This window comes from Crinia signifera, chromosome 2 (assembly GCF_055691185.1).
Source record: "Crinia signifera chromosome 2, ASM5569118v1, whole genome shotgun sequence".
NCBI classification, from domain to species: domain Eukaryota; kingdom Metazoa; phylum Chordata; class Amphibia; order Anura; family Myobatrachidae; genus Crinia; species Crinia signifera.
This window is the reverse complement of record NC_139218.1, coordinates 251,582,732-251,605,163: the sequence shown is the minus strand read 5'-3', so window position 1 is coordinate 251,605,163 and position 22,432 is coordinate 251,582,732. Positions and strand designations below refer to the sequence as shown.

The 22,432-nt window shown below is 43.2% G+C and overlaps 1 protein-coding gene across 5 annotated transcripts in view; it reads right to left on the bottom strand.

The window, feature by feature from the left end:
• The window catches only part of IMPG2 (interphotoreceptor matrix proteoglycan 2), an 85,881-nt gene extending 64,383 nt beyond the window's left edge, over positions 1-21,498 (bottom strand). For 4 of the 5 annotated variants that reach the window (XM_083174262.1, XM_083174260.1, XM_083174261.1 and 1 more), the window contains exons 1-2: positions 20,976-21,095; positions 18,007-18,252 (exon numbers count right to left, since the gene is read on the bottom strand). In XM_083174262.1, coding sequence (XP_083030388.1) covers positions 18,007-18,252; positions 20,976-21,090 — 361 coding nt within the window. In that variant the 5' untranslated portion in view covers positions 21,091-21,095. Of the gene's footprint in view, positions 1-18,006; positions 18,253-20,975; positions 21,096-21,166 lie in introns of those variants that run through there. The other variant, XM_083174263.1, reaches the window with a different exon arrangement.
• Between the last annotated feature and the right edge of the window lie 934 nt (positions 21,499-22,432).

The following is a 22,432-nucleotide window of genomic DNA, read 5'->3' as shown; positions in this document are numbered from 1 at the left end:
GACCAGTTCAGTTCTGATGTGACTTTGAGGGACTTGTATGTGAGACACCCCCATAAATGATGCCATTTCAAAAACTGCACCCCTCACAGTATTCAAAACAGCATTTTGGAAGTTTGTTAACCCTTTAGGTGTTTCACAGGAATTAAAACAAAGTGTAGGTGAAATTTCAAAATTTCTTTTTTTTTGCAGAGTTTCAATTTTAATACATTTTTCTAACGAATACAGTAGATTTTACTAGAGAAATGTGACTAAAAATTGATTCCCCCAATTCTTTTGTTTTCATAAATATCCTATATGTGGCCCTAGTGTGCACGTTGACCAAACCACAGGCTTCATAATAAAAGGAGCACCTACTTGATTTTGGAGCCTCCTTTTTATGAGATTTTTTTTTAGGCACCATGTAGGTTTCTAGGCACCATAAGTGCTAAAAGTTAGGAACCTCCCCCACAAGTCACCCCATTTTGCAAACTACACCCTTCAGGGAATTCATTTAGGGGTATAGTGTACATTTCAAACCCCCAGGGGTTTCACCAATTTTGATACAACTGGGCAGTGAAAATGAAAAAATTTAATTTTTCATTTTCACAGCTCAGTTGTATCAAAATTGGTGAAACCCCTGGGGGTTTGAAATGTACACTATACCCCCTGATGAATTCCCTGAAGGGTGTAGTTTGCAAAATGGGGTCACTTGTGGGGGGGTTCCACTGTATGGGTGCTTCAGGGGTCATTCAACCAGAATCTGTGCTGCAAAATCCAAAAATCACTCCTTCCCTTCTGAGTCCTGCCATGCACCCAACTGGTATTTTTTGGTCACATGTGAGGCATTGCCATACTCAGGAGAAATTGGGGCACAGATTTTGGGGTGCTTTGTCTCCTTCATTCCTTGTGAAAATGAAAAATTTTGAGCCAGATCTGCATTTTTGTGTAAAAAAATGTAATTTTTTACACAAAAATGCAGTTCTGGCTCAAAATTTTTCATTTTCGCAAGGAATGAAGGAGACAAAGCACCCCAAAATCTGTGCCCCAATTTCTCCCGAGTACGGCAATGCCTCATATGTGACCCAAAAATACCATTTGGGTGCATGGCAGGACTCAGAAGGGAAGGAGTGATTTTTGGAGGTGGAATGAAAGGTGGGTGCTATGTCGCATTAGCAAGACCCCCGAAGCACCAATACAGTGGAACCCCCCCACATGTGACCCCATTTTGCTCACCAGCTTTGGGAGGGGGGCTGGCGCTGCGGCTGGTGGGGGGGTGGGAGGGGTGCTGGCGCTGCGGCAGCCGGGTGGGTGGGAGGGGGGGCTGCCGGGTGGGAGGGGGGGGGGGGGCTGGCGATCGGTGGTGATCGGTGCTGTACTTAACAGCACCGATCACTGTATATATATATATATATATATATATATGTGTGTGTATATATATATGTGTATATATATATATATATATATATACACACACATATATATATATATGTGTATATATACAATATACATATATACACATATATATATATATATCTATATATATTTATATATATATATATGTCATATAAACGAATTTCTACCCCAAATGAAATATTTAATGTGCTGCTGCTGGCGGGGGGGTGGGAGGGGGGCTGGCGCTGCGGCTGCTGGCTGGGTGGGAGGGAGGGCTGGAGGGAGGCTGCCGGGAGGGAGGGCGGGCTGCCGGGCGGGTGGAAGGGCGGGTGGGAGGGCGGAAAACCGCTCGGTGGTGATCGGTGCTGTACTTAACAGCACCGATCACCACCGATCTCTGTGTTACCGAGCGGCTTAGCCGCCGGTAACACAGAAAACGCTGCAATTGGCTGTTCACTTTTGAACAGCCAATCGCAGCGATCGCCGACCGGGGGGGGCACCCCTGCCCCCCCTGGGCGGCGAGGGGGGATATCTGCTGTCAGGGACAGCAGACATCTCCAAACTGTCACCGCGTCTATAGACGCGGTGACAGTTTAAAGCCATGACGTATATATACGTCATGTGTCGGGAAGTCCTTCCCGACCATGACGTATATATACGTCAAATGTCGGGAAGGGGTTAAAATTATGCTTAATAGGTACTGGCAATATTCATTTATTTTGCAGTATACTAGCGCAGTCATTTCCCTTTTTATTTTCTCTGTATATTTTGGGGAGTGACACCCCCAGTTATTGTACTGCCACTTGACACAGCAACTCTAACCTCTGCACCTCCATTAGATAACTCGGTTATCTATTTCCCCTTTTTAAACTCAGCCTGTAACTTAACAGTCAGAAGCTAATTGGCTGGTGATAAAGTACCAGGCACTTTATCACTTCTCCTCCCTTATCACTGCTTCATACATCTACCCCTGAGTATCCGTGTCCTGGTCAGGCTGATCAAGTGCACTTGCAACAGACCGCCCATTGCAATCAGCACAAGACCAGCCCTCCCAGCTACACCACAGTTCAAATATACAAAATGTACAAAAAAACTGTTTTCTATAAAAAAAAAAATACAAACAATACATACTGTATACATCAATTAAATGACATACACATATAGATACATAAATAGTACAAGTGTATTGTGAACTATACCCTTAAGAGAAAAAAAGAAAAAGACATAAAAATGGGGAAACAATAGGAGACAATAGAGTACTCTGACATATATTTATCTACCAGAGTATTTAGCATCAATTACGCTAATGGTAAGTATATTTAAATTATTCATATACTTAATTATTACTTCTGAGGAAACATAAAAATCACAATATACACAGATCAAAAAAAGCAATGGAAACCTTTTTTAGTTGATTGAAGCCCCTAGGTGCTAGCTTACCTAGCCTATGTATCCAGGCCGCCTCTCATTGTAACAATTTAATATGCCGATTACCCCCACGTATATTATTTGGAATGTGATCAATGATTACATACCTCAAATTGACAACGCTATGTTTATGGGCCATGAAGTGGCGCGCGACCGGCTGATCGCTAGCCCCCTTTGCAATGGCTAGTTTTATGGCCGATCTGTGCAGGGCCGGTGCAAGGCTTTTCAGCACCCTAGGCAAAAGTTCAACCTACTGCCCCCCCAAACGGCAAGCAATAACCACTTTCCAACCCCCTAAAGTATACTTGCCTAACATTCTGGAATGGCAGTGAGGCTCCCAAAAATCAGGTGGTCCTGCCAGCCCCCTGGGAAGGTGGACATATACCCTGCTTTCCCTGTAGGCCCCTCTTTGCCACCCACAACAGAGTACAAGGAGGAAGGGGCAGCAAGGTAGGAAAAAATGCTCCAAGGCAAATATGAAGTGAAGTCTTAAAGGTTCCACAGCCGCCACCTGCATTAAGTACAACAAGGATCCTCATAGACATCATTGATTTTTTGATAGGCAGACTTGGTGGCGCCCCCCCAGATCCTGGCACCCTTGGCAGCTGTCTAAAGCTGCCTAATGGTAGAGCTGGCCCGGGATCTGTGCAACGCCATACGTTCTCTCAGAGTGCATTCGGTCTTGCCTACATAAGACAAGCTTCACGTATACAATACATTTTGTGATGCACGTTACTCTATGTTTAATAAGATATAGCATTCCGCTGTGAGGGTGATAGAAGTGCTCAGTAATAATCAGGCTTATCGGTTATATCTGATCTTACAATATAGTCCCGACCCATATATTGCATCCTCTAGTATAACAAGACATAATGTTAGTGTCTTGGGCCATAATTTGCGTGTACCAGTATTAATTGTCCCACTTGAAGTACTAAAGGGGTTTACCCACGGCATCCTTTTAATAGTTGATTGCGTCACCTTGGGGATGAGTAACGATTCTCTGTTAAAGATTGTATTTAGCAAAGAATAGAGAGTTATAGTGCTTATTTAATACAAAAGAGTATATCTTGAGAAAGTAGCACTATGCAACTTGTCATTACTAGAAACATATCTTATAGAAACAGATAAGGACCATTTGGACCATCTAGTCTGCCTCTTTTTTTTTAACCATATTTTTATACTTAACCCTATGTTATCCTTATTTATATGTAAGGATATCCTTATGTCTGTCCCATGCATGTTTAAATTGTTCTACTGTCCTAGCTACCAAAGCTATTCCACTTGTCCACTACCCTTTCTGTGAAGTAATTTCCCTTTAGATTTCCCCTGAACCTCCCTCCCTCCCTCCAGTCTCAGTGCATGTCTTCGTGTTGCAATACTTTCCTTCATTTGAAGAAGTTTCACTCCTGGACCTTGTTAAAACCCTTGATATATTTGAAAGGTTCTAGTGTGTCTCAAAAAAAATTAGTTTTGATTACTGTGCCTAGGAAGGTGAATGAATGAATAAATAAATAAATAAATAAATAAAATATCTGTATAAAATGGGTGTATTCCAATTTGAGGGAATTGCTTGCTCTATGAAACAGTATGTGATCCTATATTTTGAAGGATCACATCGTTTCATTTTACGAGAGCAAGAAATTCCCTAAAATTGGAATACACCTATTTTATATAGATATTTTATTTATTCATTCACCTTCCCAGTAATCATAACCCATCTTTTTTTGCACTTTCTTGCCAAACCCCATTGATAACTTGCAGCGAGAAGTATATTGGTTTAAAATAGAGACCCATATTTATGTTTTTTTTTTGTTATCTAAGCGCCAGGAGTGGTAGCATTTAAGACACTACCCAAATTTTTGCTTTCTATCATGTCTCACCTTTCCCTACTCTGCTCCAAACTATACATATTGAGATTTTGTAATCCTTCTGGGTAAGTTTTGTGATGTAGGCCATGCACCATTTTAGTAGAGTATTTATATCCTTTTGAAGCTATGGCCTTCAGACATGGACACAGTATTCTAGATAATGCTGTACCAATGACTATACAGTGGCATTATTACTTCTTTGTTTCTGCTCTCCTATGTAACCAAACATCTGACTTGCCTTCCTCATTGCTTTGCTACATTGCTTTTCTGTATGACATTAGGCAGTTTTAAGAACATGAGATCATAAAAGTCCACATTTTATTGTCACCTTAGTCTTAATATTAGTATACCTCCAAACTGCCCGATTATCGCAGTTTTTGTTGCGGATGATAATGCCATCTTTTTCTGGTGTTACTGTATAGAAGCCTATGGGCTTCTTTCCGCATCTCATCATATACCGCCCCCCCCCCCCCTTCCCCGCCAACCTGCAGTGCTCGCTCTGGCCCCCCTCACCTCCTGTCCGGGCAGTCTCCTGGTGTGCTCCCGAGACCCAGTGATCTCCTTCTCCCTAGCAACAGCGCAGGGAGGAGAAGCCCAGGAGTCACTTAAGCCACCAGGGAGACTTGCCGACACCCACTCACCCAGCACCTGCAGCTTCGCAAAGAGCAGCTCTTTTTGGAAGAGCTGTCCATTGCGATACTAATTGCATATGTTAATACATATGCACTTAGTATTGTTGCAATACTTTGCAGGATGTATTGTGTTATTGGGGGGGGCGTGGGACGGTTTCCAAAAAGGGCACTGTCCAACAAACCCCCTCCAGCTGGCAGTGCCCCGGGAAGGGGGGGGGGGGGGGCAGTTGAGAATCCCCACCTGCCAGTGAGAGGAATATTCACAGATAAAGAACAGCTGGAGTCATGGCCAACAGCTCTCAGGTTGGGATGTTTTGTGAATAAAATAAATCCTGCCAAGCATTGTAACGATATTAATTGCATATGTATTACAATATGCAATTAGTATCACAAAGGACCGCTCTTCCGAAAAGAGCCGCCCTTTGCAAAGTCATTAGTGCTGGGTGAGTAAGTGTCGGTGGGTCTCCCTGGCGGCTGCAGTGACTCTTAGGGCTATTTCACATGCTCCGGCTCCTGCCGGGCTTCGAAACCCCGCAGGGCGAAAAGCCGTGCCGCACACCGTAGTTAATAATAGACACAATTTTGTCCATTCACACGGGACGGGCACGGCCCGGCTGCCCGGTTGCAGCCGGATCCCACAACTGGAAGGGACGGCTACCGGGCTGTGGCCATCCCCTCCATTGTAAGCTTTCTTGTGCGACATGACTTTTCGGCCGTGTGGGGATTCGCCACCCGCCCGCGGGGATTTGCCTGCCAGGGAGGCCGGCCGCATGAACCCGGAAGCTACAATCCCGCCACAAATGGGAGAGAAAACAAAAACCACGGTGAAAGTCATCTCACAGCCGCTGTGCTGTGCCGCTGGCGCTTTTAAGGTAGGGACAGATAGGAAAAAGCTGGGGACTCCACTTACTCCTAAAAAGGAGTGTAAACATTGTTTTTAACTAATCATTTTTTTCACAGGTGTTCACTCATATTTTAATTAAATACACATAGAGCGCTCCATTTTATTTATACTTACTTATTATTACTGGAGCAGCCACAAACAAAGAGTGCGGTGCATACCCTAATTATGGACATTTATGAAGGACCGCATTTACAATGCGATCTGAGCGGAATATTCCCACCCAGGATCGCATTGTAAAATGCGATTCTATCACCTGAATGTATCACCCCAAGGTGCAGGGACAGTGCTCCGAAAGGAGCCCGTTTCTGCCATGTGCTGAGCTGGAAACTAGGGGGGGGGGCCTGTGTATGGGCGGTTAGCACTAACTCCCCGCTGACCCTGCCGACCGCACTGCCCCGGCAGCAGTGCGTTCCATAGCCATAGGCTAAAATGGGCTACCGCCATCTCAGAATGGCGGTAGCCCTAGGATGCGAAGCGCTGATGTCCGATGTTGATAAATTGGGCAGCTTCGCATCCCCCATAGAAACCTATGGGAGATGCGGCCGGCGGCGGTGCAAGAGGGATCACAGCAGGGTTTGGAGATTCCTGCTGCGGTCCCCTCCTGATACATTTGGGAGATATTTAATAATTGCTGCCAACCTTTTCAGGGATTTAACCGCAGATATTGATTGATAAATGATGCCCTTAATCCTCATGGAATTATTGTACTAAATATTTGTTTACTGATAGTAGAACTGTTCAAAACATTGAATATAAATGTAATTCCATCCTATTCCCTACACTTGGGATTTGTGTTTTCAACTCAGATAATTTTTTTCCCCAATATACCATGTGGCTATGGACTAGTGGAAACAAATATACAGTAGAGCTTTATTACTTTTGGCACCATGAACAAAGAAGGGGATGGCAAGAGTTCTGATCACATTGTTTATTCCCAAACACCAAGGTTATGGATGTTACATAAGTAATGTCCTGCTGTTTAACACTCCTAATAATCACGTTTAAATCCTGCTTCTTCCATCCATGCCCAAGTCAGCTCTTTATCCAGCTTAGTTTAGGGATATTCTATGGTCTTAGAAAATAGTAGGAGCTTAGGTTTGCTCACGCAACGTACGCGCTGTGAACATGTATATTGGTAGTGGGGAAATTGTATAATTAATAACGATTTAGTAGTATATATAAAATTCTATTCCATTTATTGCAATTCATTACAAACATACATACATACATACATACATACATTAATACACAGTTATGTGCTGTACATACATACATACAGTAGGAGTACTGTACATACAGGTACAGTACTACAGTAGGCTGCAGCGTACACATTTCCAAACTACTAATAGACGTTTGAAATTGACATTTACCCAACATAAGAGCTACATTTAAAATAGAGAGTTAATATAGGAAATGTTTTTGAACATCAAGCACTGTGGTGACATTGCATACAACATAAGCTTGTGCATCTATTATGCTCTGTGCATGCTCAAATAGCCAACACGCAAACATATGTGCAATTGCAGACATTCATACATCTGACTCAGGGTGCATTTAGGCAAAAGCAGCTCATGCAAACCTACTGCATTATGCATATACAGGAAGTGCATTGATGTAACTAGGGGTGTGCGACTGCTGCTGCACAGAGCTTAGCTCGCTGTGGGTGGCACTGTTAGCAGATTGCCAGGAAAATTTGCATAAGTGCCACTGTAGCATCCTCTGTACTTTACTAGCTGGCACCCATCCATTCATACAGCTGCACAGAGCATTTGCTCGATACATCTCTGCATTGATTCTCGCCGTGCATAAGCCATGAGGATACCCGGTATGCATAGCAGGGTTCCTCTAGCCAACACAGACTGACCGTTGGCAGCTTCCAGCATCACATTCCTTGCAACATACAGTATGCTGGCAGGTGACCTTCCCTTTCTCTTCCCCCATCCTTCTACCATACCTTTGTTCCCAGGCTACTGTGGATAAAAGCATTACACTGACTGATATAATATAACCACTACTATTGCCTGCCTATATACTTATTCAGTGTGTCCTCCACCTCAGAGACATCGCTCACCCCTCCCCAATACTATATGGCATGTGAAGGGAAGCAGCATATCAATCTGCAGTAATGAGGCTTACACACGGTGCGATTTCAAGGCATTTTCTAAGCGATCTAACCAGGGATGGATGGCTTTCCACAGCGTCCTGCTATGGAAAGCTGTCCACCCCTGGGAAAATCTCTTACATAGGCTAAAATTGCTCAGCATGTATGCACTGAACAATTTTCAGCCCAGCGATTTTCCCATCATTGCTGTGCCTACATGCTGGGCAATATTACCTAGTATGTATGTCTCTAGATAAATTGCTCATGTGGAGTTTACCCACAAAGTATTAGTAAAGTACAACAGGAGGAAAGAAAGTACTCTTGTTTTGAGGGGCACTCTAAATACAGGGCCGGATTAACAATGAGCCTGATGGAGCTACAGCTCCAGGCCCACTCTCCAAATAGGCCCATTTTATAGCTTTCCAACGAGACTGGCCCTGTGTCTCTAGCCCCTCGGGAACCGGAGATACAGCCGGGCAAAACTAGAACGTTTTCTCCATAGGATAACATGGGACCCGCTAATTCCGACCCCCAACCGGTTCCAACAGTTGCCAGTTCCCCCTCCGGCATCACAGAAGCTTGAGGTTGATCTCAAACCCAAATCACTGGGCCTTCAATCTGATACCACGCTGGTCCATATGGTTTAATTGGTTCCAGAGATATTGCGGGTAAACCAATTTTTTTCATTTCTGAAATGTAATTTCATGGCTGTTCATGTTGTTTGAGGGTAGATTTCTCTGGAACCAAATGGCCCAGTTTCACGGGACCAACATAATTCAAAGCCCACTCAAAATGTCTTCAATATGATACTGATCTCATGTAAATGGGTCAGTTGGTTCCGAAGCTATGGCTGGCTAAGGGGGGGGGGGGGATGTTCTCTCCCCCTCAAACCAGAAAATGCAGGGACTAGGCTGGTGTAAAAGGGAATGTCCCCGCATGATCCTGAGACCATAGTCCCATTTTTTGGTGTGAAAGGGGTATTATAGATGGGACCTGCAGTGCTCTTAATACAGCCAGGCAGCCCCTGGCTGTCAATGGCTGGCAATGGCTGGCTGTCAATGGCTGTCACTTCTGCCCGGCGGCGGCTGTCCCCCAGTTACCACAAGCATGTACTCTCCCTTGGCAATGAGCATGTAATCCCACATAGCAACAAGCATGGACCCCCTGACAATGAGAATGGAACCCCTGGCAATGAGCATGTAGGTAAGCAGCACTTATGTAGCATAATTTTTAATAGGCATGATGATGTTTGGCATAATACCTAATGAACATTATGGTGTGTGGCTTAACATGTAATGGGCATTATGGTGTACATTTTTAATGCATGCCTTTGGCGCGCAATGTCCTTGTTTATGAAGCATATTGTGAATTTTTGCTCATTTCATTTGGTATAGTGTGTATTTTGGCTCAATCCATGTGCCATAGTGTGAATTTTGGCTCAGTCTGTGTGAATATTGGCTCATTCCATGTGGCATAATGTGTAAGAGACAAGTATAGTAAAAGGAGGTTACTATTGTGTTGCATGATTTGTATATGGTGTGGTAAACTTAGGTGACAACATAAAAGGTGCTGAAATGATGTCTACCATGTTTTGTCGAAAAATATTGTTTGTGTGTGTGTGTGTGTATGCATGCATGCATGTATGTATGTATATATATATATATAGATATATATATATATATCTATATATATATATATATATATGTGACTTGAAAACAGTTAATATACTGAAACGTCCTCAGATGGAGTAGTCATCGACCTGTTTTGTTAGTCCTAGTGCCACACCTCTACCTTGGATATATATATATATACATATATACATATATATTTATATATATATCATTGTACTCTTTACAACGCTTATGACCAATTTACACTTTTTTGTGGCCAATTGTGTACATTCTGCGACTTGCCCTTTGGACATTGGAGAGTGCACATGCTCAGGCCACACTGAGGGAATTTTAACTCTGATCCCCCAAAAAATACTAAAGAGTGATCACATCACTTGTTTGGAGGCAGGAATTAAGGTTCCATATACCTGTTTTACCCTTGGTTCAAGCTTAAATGTCAATAAGTGAAAACTTTCATTTTTTGGAGGCTGGATTGTGAGGAATCTGGCCAGAATTGTGGCTACCCTTACCCATATTAATACAATTCACCTGTCTCAAGTATCATTCGCCTATGAAAAATTCACTAAAGAATGAGATTATGATACACTCATAAACGGTACAGGGTTACCATTTTAATAGAGGAAAATTGGCACAGTGACATCATTTTAATAGAGAAAAATTGAAGATTGCTAAAAATCCTGATTTAACCCCTTCCCGACATTTGACGTACATTTACGTCATGGCCGGGAGGTACTTCCCGACACATGGCATAAATGTACGTCATGACTTCTAACTGTCACTGCGTCTAGAGACGCAGTGACAGTTAGGTGATGTCTGCTGTCCCTGACAGCAGACATCCCCCCTCGCCGCCCAGGGGGGGCAGGGGTGCCCCCCCCGGTCGGCGATCGCTGTGATTGGCTGTTCAAATCTGAACAGCCATTCACAGCGTTTCCTGTGTTACCGGCGGCTAAGCCGCTCGGTAACACAGGGATCGGTGGTGATCGGTGCTGTCAGGTACAGCACCGATCACCACCGATGTGCAGCCCACCCCTCGCACCCGCCGGGCACTCACCCGGCAGCAGCAGCGGCTCCCACGGCTCCCCCGGAGCGTCTGGAGCGCACGCAGCGCTGCCCTCCTCCCCCCTCCCCCCCGCAGCAGCAGCAGCAGCATCAAGCTGCTGAAAAAGTTGTAAAATAAAATATATGCACTGAAAATATATGTATATATATATATATATATATATATATATATACACACACACATATATATATATATATATATATATATGTGTGTGTATATATATGTATATATATAAATATATATATATATATATACATATATACACATATATATATATATATATATATATATATATATATGTGTGTGTGTGTGTGTGTGTGTGTGTGTGTGTATATACCCCACCGATCGCCATCCCCCCCCCCTCCCACCCGGCAGCCCCCCTCCCTCCCACCCACCCGGCTGCCGCAGCGCCAGCACCCCTCCCACCCCCCCGCCAGCCGCAGCGCCAGCCCCCCTCCCAAAGCTGGTGACTAAAATGGGGTCACTTGTGGGGGGGTTCCACTGTATTGGTGCTTCGGGGGTCTTGCTAATGCGACATAGCACCCACCATTCATTCCGCCACCAAAAATCACTCCTTCCCTTCTGAGTCCTGCCATGCACCCAACTGGTATTTTTTGGTCACACGTGAGGCATTGCCATACTCGGGAGAAATTGGGGCACAGATTTTGGGGTGCTTTGTCTCCTTCATTCCTTGTGAAAATAAAAAATTTTGAGCCAGAACTGCATTTTTGTGTAAAAAATTACATTTTTTTACACAAAAATGCAGATCTGGCTCGAAATTTTTCATTTTCACAAGGAATGAAGGAGACAAAGCACCCCAAAATCTGTGCCCCAATTTCTCCCGAGTACGGCAATGCCTCATGTGTGACCAAAAAATACCAGTTGGGTGCATGGCAGGACTCAGAAGGGAAGGAGTGATTTTTGGATTTTGCAGCACAGATTCTGGTTGAATGACCCCCGAAACACCCATACAGTGGAACCCCCCCACAAGTGACCCCATTTTGCAAACTACACCCTTCAGGGAATTCATCAAGGGGTATAGTGTACATTTCAAACCCCCCGGGGTTTCACCAATTTTGATACAACTGAGCTGTGAAAATGAAAAATTTATTTTTTTCATTTTCACTGCCCAGTTGTACCACAATTGGTGAAACCCCTGGGGGTTTGAAATGTACACTATACCCCTAGATGAATTCCCTGAAGGGTGTAGTTTGCAAAATGGGGTCACTTGTGGGGGGGTTCCACTGTATTGGTGCTTCGGGGGTCTTGCTAATGCGACATAGCACCCACCATTCATTCCGCCACCAAAAATCACTCCTTCCCTTCTGAGTCCTGCCATGCACCCAACTGGTATTTTTTGGTCACACGTGAGGCATTGCCGTACTCGGGAGAAATTGGGGCACAGATTTTGGGGTGCTTTGTCTCCTTCATTCCTTGTGAAAATAAAAAATTTTGAGCCAGAACTGCATTTTTGTGTAAAAAATTACATTTTTTTACACAAAAATGCAGATCTGGCTCAAAATTTTTCATTATTCAATATTATATTTTTTATAATAAATATTTTATATCTAAGAAGGGGTTGTATATATATATATATATATATATATATATATATATATGTACTGCTTTCCTAGCACGGCGCCCACGATCTAGATTGTATGTGTGGGGCTGATATCTCAAGCATCTCATGCATCTTATGTGTTTGTGCAGCATAAGATGCATGAGATGATGCAATCGAAGCGATCGACGAGATTAGCATCTCATGCATCTTATGTGTTTGTGCGGCATAAGATGCATGAGATGATGCAATCGACGCGATCAATGAGATTTTTACATTGGAATCAATGTAAAAAGCCCCCAAAACCCCAATTTTAATTGCTAACCCCCCCTCATGGGTGAAATGCCCCCCCCCCCCCCCATTGTTAACTCCACCCCACTATTGACGCCAACTTGAAGCGTGGCGAGCGCAGCGAGCCCGCAAGGGGCGGCGGTATGCGTCCTCCGACCTTTTCATACCCCCACTATCCACGTCGGCGTGGATTTGATTTTATATAGTGTGTCGAGCGCAGCGAGCCCGAAGCGTGGTGAGCCCCGCGAGGGGACGCGGAATACATGTAAAGTAGTTCACGTCCGCTCGCCACGCTTCGGGCTCGGTGGCTCGCTGCGCTCGCCACACTATATAATGTCAACTCCACGCCGACGTAGATAGTGGGGGTATGAAAAGGTCAGAGGACGCGTACCGCCGCCCCTCGCGGGCTCGCTGCGCTCGCCACGCTTCGGGTTGGCGTTGATAGTGCTGGTGGCGTTAACAATGGTTATTGGGGGCTCACGATTTTTTATCTCATGCATCTCATGGATCTCATGCATTTTATGTATGCATAAGATCCATGAGATTAAAAAATCGGGTCCATCGCGTTGATTGTATGCCTTAAGTACCTTGGCATACAATCAATGAGACGGGCGCTGTGCTAGGAAAGCAGTACCATATATATATATAGATATATATATATATATCTATATATATATATCCCTGGACCTACTCACTGAAATGTGGTATAAAATTATCTGGAGGGAATAATAATGTTACATAATATGAACTAGGGTACTGTTATGTGCATAATATGACTTGGGGACGCTGTATTTTGGGGAGAGGTACTAAGCCTTGACTAAGGCTGTCATGTTACAGGCTGGGTATGGAAAAAAGGGTTGGTCATACAGTATATCACTTTCCACTTTCCCACTTTGCAGGGCTTAGTACTTCTATCAGTTAGGGATACTGTGTGGCATACTGTGTAGTGGCAGCCCTACAATATGTGTGTGTGTGTGTGTGTGTGTGTGTGTGTGTGTGTATATATATATATATATACTGTATATATACTGTATATATATATAATGTGAACTAGGGCATAACTATTCAGCAGAAAATGAACCGTGGCCCTATTATGGTGCATAGAATTACCAACTGCTGTGGAAAAGATTCCTGTATAAGCATTGGGGCAGGGGCCCAGGGGCAGATGCAGGATTTTCAGAAGGGGGTTTCCAGAGAGGGGCGGAGTAAAGCACGGAGATGGACACTTAGGTGACCCAGTATATGCCGGGTCAGTATAGTATTATAGATAGACCAAATGTATATAAATAATAATAAAAAAATATACAGATGTAGCAGCCCTCATTCATTCCCGGCGCCCACCAGATCCCTTTCACTGGCGAGTGGCGGCGATAGGGACTGGGATGCACGTGCGTCTCAAGCGCATGCGGTAGCCGACCACTGGCGGGGGTTGGAAATAGAATCGCCAGCTCCTGCAAAGATTAGCCGGGCTACATCTGTCTGTATGTATATATATATATATATATATATCGCCCTTGTATGTCCGGCACTCCCCGCTTCTCCGTGTAGCCGTGCCCGGGTGCCTTCCCCTGTGGATGGATGTCCACAAATATGTAACGGACGTCACTCCGGGGCTTGTGAATGAAGGTGAATTTTATTGTGTCATGCGGTCTGTCATGACACAAGAAAATTCACCTTCATTCACAAGCCCCGGAGTGACGCCCGTTACTTGCTGTTATATATATATGTATACACCCACATACACATACATACATACATACAAACATATATATAATATATATATATATATATATATATATATATATATATATATACAGGGGCGTCAACAGCAGTGTAGATCCCAGAGCATAGCAATGTATTAGGGCCCCTACCGATCCTCCAGTGGTAGGGCCGGGGGGTGCTATGAGCGGAAGCTTTGATGTCCCACGGGTGGTAAGAGGTATTATATCAACCGCTCAGCATTTAGGGCCTGGATCAGTAATTTCCACTAATTACCCCTTTACTGCACAGATGGTGGGAGAAGGGGGCATTGGGCTGAATGAAGGGGGCCTGATACATAACTTCCAGGGTGGTAGAGGATGTTTAATACACAGAGGAGGGGTGTATATGTAGTGGAGTGGGCTTATTATTCATAATTTTCTGGTGGGAGGACAGCTTGCTTGACTGCAGATATCTCCAGTTCCCGGAAATAGATTTCTTAGATTTTAATGGAATAAAAAATTAGAGAATCCCACATACCAAATGGTATTGGGGACTAGGGGATCAGAGTTCAGGAGGCAGAGCAATCTGCCAATGAGAATATAAAACTACATACCAGGTGTGTGGAGCTGGAGCAGTAACCAGCTGCTCGAAGGCTGATATCTCTGGTTTTGGAAAGAGTAAAGACAAGCTACTAGTGTCCATCAAAGGGAAAGAGTCCCAGCTTTTGAAATATATCCTCAGAAAAACTCTAAGTCAGACAGAATCTGAAATATCTGACTTGGAAGAGCAATTAACAGGCTTGGATGGGGACCACTGCTTTGAACTCAGATATCTCCGGTTCCCAAGGGCCGATTTTTTAAATTATTGTACCCATTGAAATAGGGGACCCTCAGCTGCCTAGGGCCACTAGACTCCTGGGGGGGGGGGGTTCTGGGTACTCGGAAACTCCCCCCCTGCGTGCACCACTGTGGCCCCTTCAAACTGTTGTTAAGGGGCCCCAAAGTTCTAACTATGCATTTGCAAGTATTCATGCTCAATGCACAGAGCTAAGCAAATGGCCATACTCAGGAGTAAAGGCACACATCTCTTTTACAGTACTCTGAGCCACGGGAACGCATCCAGATGGAACCACGGTCCCATTCTCAGCAAACGGCGCGCTGAGACAGGTCGCTGCAGCGTGAAGGCAGCAAAGATAACTGTGGCTCCATCTGTATGACCAAGTATATAAATTGAGGTGGAACATTCAAATCGACATGCAGAAAGTTGTTTTTTTTCATTTTTGAATTTCCAAAAAGAGTTGATGATCTTGTCAGAGGAAATCATTGTTTTTCTTTTTAGGACTGGATTGCTGTCATAGAGCCTGATTCAGAGGTGGGCGCAGTGCCGATATTTGCACAGTTGAGTACTTTTTGCTTGTGCCCATGCATAAAAACTCCAGAAAACCCTTTACTGCACATGCGTTCTCCTGACTGCATGCAGACACCACTCTTGCACATTGAGTCACTTGTAACAGAGCTTCCAGCAGTAAACCATGGGCGTTTCCATGGTTAGCTGCTTATCATGGGAGTGTTATATGAGTATCACAGGAGTGTCAGTGGAAATGGCTGCCTTCCCAAACACAGATCCACAGCGTCAGAGGCCATGTGCAGACTTATTTGAGACAGAATCACTGAGCATCCCATATCCTGTTGTTGGTGCACTGTTCAATATAACCATTGCAGCTGTGCATGGTCTCAGGAAGTGGGCATCTCAGCGCTAGAACTCTCCACCACATGCTGGTGCACAAGGCAAAGGCTGAGATTTGGGTTGCATATTTTCAAAGCCGTACTTGAGACAGCAGCTTTTATAGCAAATGCATTAGAGTCCACCTCTGAACCAGGCTCTCAGCCATTCAAATATACAGTGTATCTACTGTAGACACACATATGTATGCAAAAAGTTATATTATTACTTTTGCAAGTGTGAAGATTTTAATTACATTGGAATGAGTCTAAAAATTGTCAACTCTAGATCAGGACACGCAAAACTAAGACACTCTCAGGTGCCTTAGATTTGCATGTGCCCTGTACGGGAACAGGGCGGGCAGCTGACATCTGGTGAGGCTGCCACGTCACTGCCTCTTTTCCATGGGAACATCCATGAAACGCTGGGCGTTTCTATGAGCGTGTCCACCTGCCACCTCCCCTCGTCCGCACTGGTGGGTGCAAATGGGGACTGCGAACTTGCAGGGGCAGGTATTTACTACATCAATGGAACCCCCTCCTGGTTCCTCCAACAGCGAAAGCCAGCCCAGGATGTCTGCTGTTGCTGTTGGAGAATGTGTGGGGATATGGTGCGCCTATTTTGTACTTAATAGCTAGAAACACCTCCCCTCTGTCTATGCCCACCAATGCACCTCAAAGCTATGATCTGAGAAGAAATGTAGCACATTTGTAGAAATCGAGGCCTGTGCCATTTTTTTGCCAATTTCCTGCACTGACTTTTAAAGCTTTAACAGAACCTAACATCACTAAGGGTGCTGGTGTGAAATTAAATATGACACACCAGACACCAGCAGTTGTCTCATCACAAGGAACTTATGCTGAATGTGCTAATGTTATAGATTACATATACAAGATTAACATGTGTTTCTTATTTTTTGCTGTATTGTTTTTAACGTCATTAGAGTTTATAAAATACAGTATGTATGCCCTTTTAGTAGCAATACATCATACAGTAGACAGTTAATCATTTCCTATAGTTATACAGTACTTTCTATCACAAAATAATTAACTAAAGCAACACATGTCAGCTCTCCCATCATATTATGCAGTATACTGTATGGCATATAAGGAACACACAGCTAGTCCAACTCATTTCCAAAAGTCCCATATGGCAGTCTCTAATGAGGAACAGCTGAAATGGTGGAATTGATTTACGTCAGTACACAATATCTATGTGTAGCATTTCTCTGCATAAATATGGAGTTTTAAACAATATGTTTTTATTTTTTTCAGTTTAATTTCTGAATAATGAGACAGGTCATACAGAGTATTGCAGAGTATGCGGACCATATATTAATAAATGCTAAGAACATTCATATTAATAGTAGTAGTACACATGCATCATTGCATTGTGACAGTCATTAAACAAGACACAAGTGGGTTTTGCTAAAAAAAAATATACTTTAAATAGAATTTCTAATGTTTCATTGTTTAAACCGGGTCAACACTAATCAGGCGACAGTGCCATGTATGTGGGTTACACTGGGTAAGTGCCAAAAACCTAGTAGATCACAGCATTAGCTTCCTCATTATCCCTAGTGTGCTGATTAATGCTAACTGCCACTAATACACTGGGGCCTTGGAAAACACTATGAAATACTAGTTATTACACTACAGGGCTAGTGTATAGTACATCCTGCACAATGAGCATTCTATATTACTTCCATAGACATCACTATTTTTAGCTTTTTCACTTACCTCTTAGTTTAAAAAACTTTATATGATTCACAAGAGCTTGCTCGAAGGTTTCTTCCGGGCACACCTTCACTCCACTGGGGAATAAAATGGACCTCTTCCTTCTCCTCAGGAAGCTCCTATAGAGTTGGCTGTGTGATTTGGCTGAAGGTGGATCAGATTCTGGTAATGATCCGCTTCCTTCTTCCATTCCATACTGCACGTCTGTAAGTCCTTTATACAGGATGCTGTCCAGGGGTGTTCTGGATTCTGCAGCCACATAAATCAATGTGCCATGAAGCTCATTGTAATCATTCAAAACTTTTTACTTCAGTTGAATATTGAAAATATAATGCAATATGTCCTGAATCTAGACTATAGGTGGAGGTGCCATCGAAAGGCTACAGGGTACTTGTGTATTTTGGCGGCGCCCATCGCATACCATAAGGCATACTATGGTATGCGATGCGACGCGATATTGCGCGATGCTGTACAATGTCATACAATTTTAAAATTGTATGACATTGTACATGGCATACAATGCCATACAATGCGATGCGACGCTAATGGGTGCTTACAATGTGAAATGCACCCCCACGCCACCCCCCCCCCCCACTATAAACGTGAACCCGAAGCGCGGCGAGCGCAGCGAGCCCGCGAGGGGCGGCGGTACGCGTCCTCCGACCTTTTCATACCCCCACTATCCACGTCGGCGTGGAGTTGAGAATAGAAAGTGTGGCGAGTGCAGCGAGCCACCGAGCCCGAAGCGTGGCGAGCACAGCGAGCCCCGCGAGGGGACGCGGATACCTGTGAAGCCGGCGAGAGGACTCCGATACCTGTGAAGGTTCGCTGCGCTCGCCACACTTTCTATTCTCAACTCCACGCCGACGTGGATAGTGGGGGTATGAAAAGGTCGGAGGACGCGTACCGCCGCCCCTCGCGGGCTCACTGCGCTCGCCACGCTTCGGGTTCACGTTTATAGTGGGGGGGGGGGGTGACGTGGGGGTGCATTTCACATTGTAAGCACCCATTAGGGTGCTTAAAAGCACCCTTTATGATGCTTATACGATCTTTCATCGCATAGGGGGCAAAAATCGCGTTGCATCGCATGCCATCCGATGCATGACATGCGACGCGATATAAACATCGCGCGATGCACATCGGGGGCGCCGCTATAATACACAAGTATCGGCTACAGTATGTGATTTCAGCTGCTAGTTAATGATTGAACATCTAAATATTCTTGCAAAGTGTTGTAAATGGATTTAAGCTATGATATTGGCCCTTATTCAGATCTGATTGGAGTAACATTGTAAGCACCCATTTGGGTGCTTAAAAGCACCCTTTAGGGTGCTTATACAATGTTTCATCGCATAGGGGACCAAAATCACGTCGCATCGCATGCCATCGGGTGCATGGCATGCGATGCGATAAAAACATTGCGCGATGTACATCGGGGGCACCGCTATAATACACAAGTACCCAAATTTGTACTGCAGTCAAATTTGAATAAGGGCCATTGTGCATATGTCACTAAAAACATGACTGAATAATGATAACTTTAGCAACACTTTAGAATTAACTTAGTATGTATAAACCAATAGCCCTGTTTTTCTAATAACAGAAGGCGAGAGGTGAAATTAAGAGTGTATAGATTTTGCTGTTTTGAGTATGTAAAGAAAACATTATCTAAACTCTTATGTTGTCCATAACATAGGAACAAAACCCGATTTGTTACTATTACAAAATCAGCTCAACACTGCTGCTTTTATTACAGACTTTGCTATAACTGAGAAATGTCTGGGAAAATTATCTGTCTTTAATTGGTTCTTACTGAGTCAGGAATTTCTGAATACAAAGCCATACTCAGCTATTAACAGTCCATACGACAAAAAGTAAAACATTCAGCATTTTCAACTACAGATATATATTGCTTAAAATGCAAACTAACCGCAAAAGATACAGCATATATTATACTTGATTTCAATGGGCAATAATGGAATGTTCTCTATAATATAGGGGGTTATTCTAGTTCATTCTTTCTGACAAAATCCTTCTTAGATGGACAAAACCATGTGCAATGCGGGTGGGGCAGATGTAACTTGTGCAGAGAGAATTAGATTTTGGTGGGGTTTTTCTTCAAAGTGAGATCTATATTGCAGTGTAAAATAAAGCAGTCAGTATTTCCCCTGCACAGAAACAAAATAACTTACCCAAATCTAATTCTATCTGCACATGTTACATCTGCCCCCCTGCAGTGCACATGGTTTTGTCCATCTAAGAAGGATTTTGTCAGAAAGAATGAACTAAAATAAACCCCATACAGTGCTTCTATTTAGTGGGTTCAGTATCAATAAGGATACATGAGGATTGTCTTTGACAACTGGAGATAATTGGTACCATTACACATATATGTAAGCATGTACGATAGATAGATAGATAGATAGATAGATAGATAGATAGATAGATAGATAGATAGATAGATAGATAGATAGATTCTTAGATGCTGCAACATTTAATGAAGTTGTATGGAAATTATAATATTTACATTTATTTATTTAGATATTTAAAAATGTAAAAATAATCTCTGAAAAGTGACTCAGTTCAACATCAGTAGGACGCTACGGAGAGGACAACAATGAACCAACAAGGTTACATTATAAAGTACATTTCAGTACCCAGCTCTAGAACTCTATGTAACATAAACAGTAATTCCGTTGATCATGTGTAATATGGGTTCATGAATTATTTAATAGATAATAATAACTTTGCTGTTCAATATTCTATCATGAACATTACATTATTTCCTGTGGCTATATTTTAGCTAGAATAAAATATTGGACAGGTTTTTTAAATTTTTTTAGCTATTAACGTTTACAAGAAATGATCTTAACATGATAAAAATCAACTACACCTTTGTGATAACAATTACAGGTACATGTGTTACACCATACAGGTGCAATACTAAGATACTCTACAGAGTGTGGTGTTACCTGTAGGAGTTTGCAGCTGTCCGTCAAGTACTGTCATGTAGAAAAGTCCCCAAATGGTTATCCAGAATAAATGAATCATTCTTCTTACCCTGACTATGGAAAGAAACATGTGCATCTTAAATCATAAAGAGCTGAACACTTAGTATGCATGCACATATTGGGCAATTTGCTAAATAAATATAGCTACTTACGCAAACTTCCAACTTAGTTTAGACAAGCAGCGAATGCTGAATGACAGCTCTTCCACGTAACAGATGGGAAACAATTTTTTTTAGCTTTAATCCGCACTGTTAAGCTCTTTAGAAGAGCTTGTCAAGTTGTGAGGAGACAGCCCATTGATAGGCTGAGCATTTCACACCTAACTAAACACATCATTTATTGGGTCCTAAGCTCTGTCAGTTCTCACTGCCTAGACAAAAACAAAAGAGGATTCTGTTCTTTTTGTTATTGTTTGTTCATATTTCAGAAATGGGTGATTCATAGAAAGAGTGCTTTAAAGGTTTGTCAGTGTGGCTAACCTAGACTAATTATTATTATTATCATTATTTATGAGGTGCAAGAAAACTCACAGTGTAGAAGTAGCATAGAGTAGATGTAAAAACAAACAATAGGACATTAAAGATGCATAAATACACAAACAACACAACAAGATAAGCATAAAACTGTACACAGGAAACTAAGGGGTAAAAGTGTGTTACGGAACAATGACGAGGTATGCTACACATACGTACAAGTGTAAAGCATTGGAGCACACAAGAAGGGTTGAGGGGTGTGCTAGAGAGGCCATATAATCTAGTGGTTCCCAACCACCCCTGGGGGTACATTGTAGACTGGTTGGAGGTACTTGAAAAAATTATTGGTAATGGCAGAAGAGGAGGAAGTCTCCCGATGGCAGAAGAAGTCCTGTTTCCGCGGAAATGAACCACGTCGCGTCACTTTTGGTTCTGCAGCATTATCATCTTCTCCTTATGCTTTTGCCCGACCAGCAATCCACTGGGAGCTACCCACACTGCCTTCAGGCATCAGCGGTAATCTGCTCAATACTGGCACGGGTGGAGGAAGCAGCAGCATTCATCCTACAGGCGTTAGCAGGAACCCCAGACAGTACACAGCCAGTGGCCAGACACAGAGGCACCAGATTCCTGACTGCACTAGACTCCTCCGCTACTCCTTACTGTAAGGACAGGCATAGAATACGCAAGAATGCGTATACCGCTCACTTCCACTCCACTCATAAGTACTGTGGATATTTGAGAGGAGGGGGCACTCATATATAAAAATCTTATCATGGGGTACAGAAGAGAAAAAATGTTGGCAACCACTGACAAACTATTGTTAGAGTGACAAATTGTGTATTATCATTTGCTTTATTAAATAAATCATTACAGGTACATTATATTGATTTATTTTAATTATTAAGTTGTGTATATAACACACACTTAATCAAAAAAGGGCCA